This window comes from Eucalyptus grandis, chromosome 1 (assembly GCF_016545825.1).
Source record: "Eucalyptus grandis isolate ANBG69807.140 chromosome 1, ASM1654582v1, whole genome shotgun sequence".
NCBI lineage: Eukaryota > Viridiplantae > Streptophyta > Magnoliopsida > Myrtales > Myrtaceae > Eucalyptus > Eucalyptus grandis.
Genome location: NC_052612.1, coordinates 28,299,706 through 28,302,758, shown reverse-complemented (window position 1 = coordinate 28,302,758; position 3,053 = coordinate 28,299,706). Strand labels below are relative to the sequence as shown.

General features: G+C 40.6%; 1 protein-coding gene across 1 annotated transcript; it reads left to right on the top strand.

Moving 5' to 3' along the window:
• The first annotated feature begins 426 nt into the window (after positions 1-426).
• Positions 427-2,375, top strand: LOC104439484 (transcription factor RAX2). Its single transcript, XM_010052551.3, has 3 exons — positions 427-697; positions 903-1,032; positions 1,422-2,375. The coding sequence occupies exons 1-3, from the start codon at positions 562-564 to the stop codon at positions 2,188-2,190; spliced, it is 1,035 nt and encodes a 344-aa protein (XP_010050853.1). The 5' UTR covers positions 427-561; the 3' UTR covers positions 2,191-2,375.
• The last annotated feature ends 678 nt before the right edge of the window (positions 2,376-3,053 follow it).

Here is a 3,053-nt window from a genome sequence, read left to right as displayed (position 1 = left end):
TTAGTCTTAAAACTATGTTTGCATATGCAATAATGGACGGTAACTATTTATGCTATATTGAAATTAGCAATGGTCGACTCTAGTAGCTATCTGTCAAAAAACTCCAACCATAATTAATCAGCCTACCAGCAGACCTATGGCGTGGAACATTTTAAATCTCTCGCTTATGAATCGCAATATCAATCGCTTTCAAGCTGAAATATGTGCCTTTATTTACTCGAGCATCTTCGGATTCTTTGTTTTGTGGGACACCGAGGATAAGATTCAAACTCAGTCCTTATTGCTGATCTTTTTTTATATATGTTTTAACTTGCAGGAAAGTTCTCTTACTGATTAATAAAAAAAACGAGCAAGGATACCCATTTGTTTTATCTTTCTTTGACTTGTGTTCTCTCTCTCTCTCTCTCTCTCTCTCTTCTTTCTCTCTCTCTGGCAAATATATATGAAGTGTGCCTGCAGACCGAAGCCTTCCACAAAGCAAACACAGCAGCCTCCCCGCAGGTAACATCGAGACCAACTTAGAAGAAAACCAATTGGAGAGAGAGAGAGAAAGAGAGAAGAATGGGGAGAGCTCCATGCTGTGACAAGGCAAATGTGAAGAAAGGGCCCTGGTCACCTGAGGAAGATGCTAAGCTCAAGGAGTTCATAGACAAACATGGCACTGGAGGCAACTGGATTGCTCTCCCTCAAAAAGCTGGTACTTTTTTTCTTGTTCTCTCTTTCCCTTTTTTTTTCCCGTAGACTAGATTTTTTAGGAGAAAAGAAAGAAGCATGTGAAATTTTAGAGATCGGATGAAGATCATGCCTCCATTTGCTCTGTGTGTGAAACTACACCTCATAAGCTAAGTTTTGCTATGTTCTCTCGAATTGATGATTTAGCTTGTGTTTGTTGATAAACTCAGGCCTTAGGAGATGTGGGAAAAGCTGCCGCTTGAGATGGCTAAACTATTTGAGACCAAACATAAAGCATGGAGAGTTCACAGATGAAGAAGACAGAATTATCTGCACCCTCTATGCTACAATTGGAAGCAGGTACTTGCATCTTCTTGTTCATGGCACCTCGGTAACATCTTTGTTTGCCACCTGAAATAAAAAACCTAGGTAGGCAAAGTCAAACTTAGCAAAACAAGGGAAAAAGAAAAGAAGGGGAAAAAGCATGCATGAGTTGGGATCAAGATCAAGAAATGCGCTCTTTCCGTAGTTTTTCTTTGTACCTTGTTTTCTATAGGTGGTTCCATTAAGTGTGAGACACGTGATTTAACAGCGTTTTTTGCAAAAAAAATTTCTTCGTCTGCTAACCAAGTTTGACCCTCTCCGGAAAGTGAAGGAAGAAAAGCTCAAATTTTGTTGCTCTTGTTCTACTAAGTTCCAATTCTTTTTCCCATATGTTCTTGAATTTATTGTGCCAAATCTAAATGCAGGTGGTCGATAATAGCTGCTCAGTTGCCAGGCAGAACCGACAACGACATCAAGAACTACTGGAACACCAAGCTCAAGAAGAAGCTCGCGGGCTTACCCTCGTTTCCTCACCACCCATCTCTCCAGCAGAGAACGCAACAAAACCCCATCATCGCTAGCTTCGCATCACATGCTAACTCTCATGCTCATGCTCATCCTCTCCTCTCTTCTTCTTCAACCCCACCACCATCATCATCCTTGTCACCGCCGTCACAGTCCTCCCTCTCCAACAGCAACTACTTCACCTCCCTCGCAGGCCTGGAACAGTCCATCTCCTATTATTCTTCAAGCCCTAATCTTCAGCAACAAGAGAGCTTCTTGGGCTCCATGAGGCAGTATGAAGCTAGCTGTTGCAGCTCCTCTGATGGGAGTAGCAGCAGCAACAACAACAACAACCAAATCTGCAGTCTTGGGAAGGAGAGAGACTACTATGACTTCTCAGTGTGCGGAAATGGCCCTGGTGATCATCATCACATGAGTTTTCAAAGAAGTTTCTGTTCTGGGGTCGATGATGATGGTCAAAAACTTGTGCTTGGAAGTGTTGGTGGGTGGAGTCAAGAGAAACAAAGCTGTGATCAGACATGGGTCGCCGAAAATCCTTCGGATTATGCAGGGCTTGAAGAGATCAAGCAGCTCATTAGCAGTGCCAGTAATTGCTCAAGTAATAATAACAACAGCTTCTTTTTGTATGAGGGCAAGAGTGATCCTGAAGGAGCGGTGATGTACTACTGATATGATGATGATTGACTGTCAATGAGCGTAAAATAACACAGATTTGGGAAGTAGTATGGTAAAGAGATTTGTTGTTTATGTTCGAAATATTCAGATTTTGTTTGTTTCTTCGGAAACGAACACGTTGACTGTACATGGCGAAAGTTTGTTTTTCCTTAGAGGACCATTTTGCTTTTTCTGGGAAATGATGTATGCATGTCTTTATTACCACCACTGAGGAAAAAAATTTAATTGCTCCAATCAGAAACAAAATGTCTTGGAAATCAGAGAAGCTATCATTTAAGAATCGACATGGAAGTCAAGGATTTTCAGTACTTTATGTGTTAACAACCCATAAAAAAAAAAATTCCGCTTCATGGTACAGCTTCAACCCTTTTCTTCTGTTTAATCATAACTTTCTGACAATGTAATCAGTTTTACTTTATCCTGAATCAAAGGATGCCTCGGTTGAGGATCTTGGCATTTTGTGGATAGAAATCATGCACAGGGACATTAAAAATGACTTGATGCTCATCTAAATCTCAGTCCTCTGAACCGGTATCTTAGTATATAGATTCGCCGAATATTATACAACAACTAGACCGGCATTATTATTGTAGCCGCCTCAGAGATTAGCCAATAATGGCACTAATCTTGGGTGTAATAGAGATATGCACTTAATTAAATATGATCATAGGCCACAAATTTTGTCTCTATGTGGTGCAATATGCTTCATTTTCTCTTCGGTGGCTTCGCGACACATGTGAGCTGGGGTTTCAATAATTGATCAGATTTTTTTATCATGAGATTCACGGTGAGAAGAGAGGGGCAGAGACTTGATTAAACAACTGCGTCTCTAACTTGAAAAAGAAATAAAAAAATTG

What these genes read in the sequence shown, in the direction of transcription:
- LOC104439484 (XM_010052551.3), top strand. Translation starts at nt 562, where the DNA reads ATGGGGAGAGCTCCATGCTGTGACAAGGCAAATGTGAAGAAAGGGCCC. An exon ending in TGCTCTCCCTCAAAAAGCTG is followed by an intron (nt 698 to 902) that starts GTACTTTTTTTC and finishes TGATAAACTCAG; the next exon opens with GCCTTAGGAGATGTGGGAAA. An exon ending in TATGCTACAATTGGAAGCAG is followed by an intron (nt 1,033 to 1,421) that starts GTACTTGCATCT and finishes ATCTAAATGCAG; the next exon opens with GTGGTCGATAATAGCTGCTC.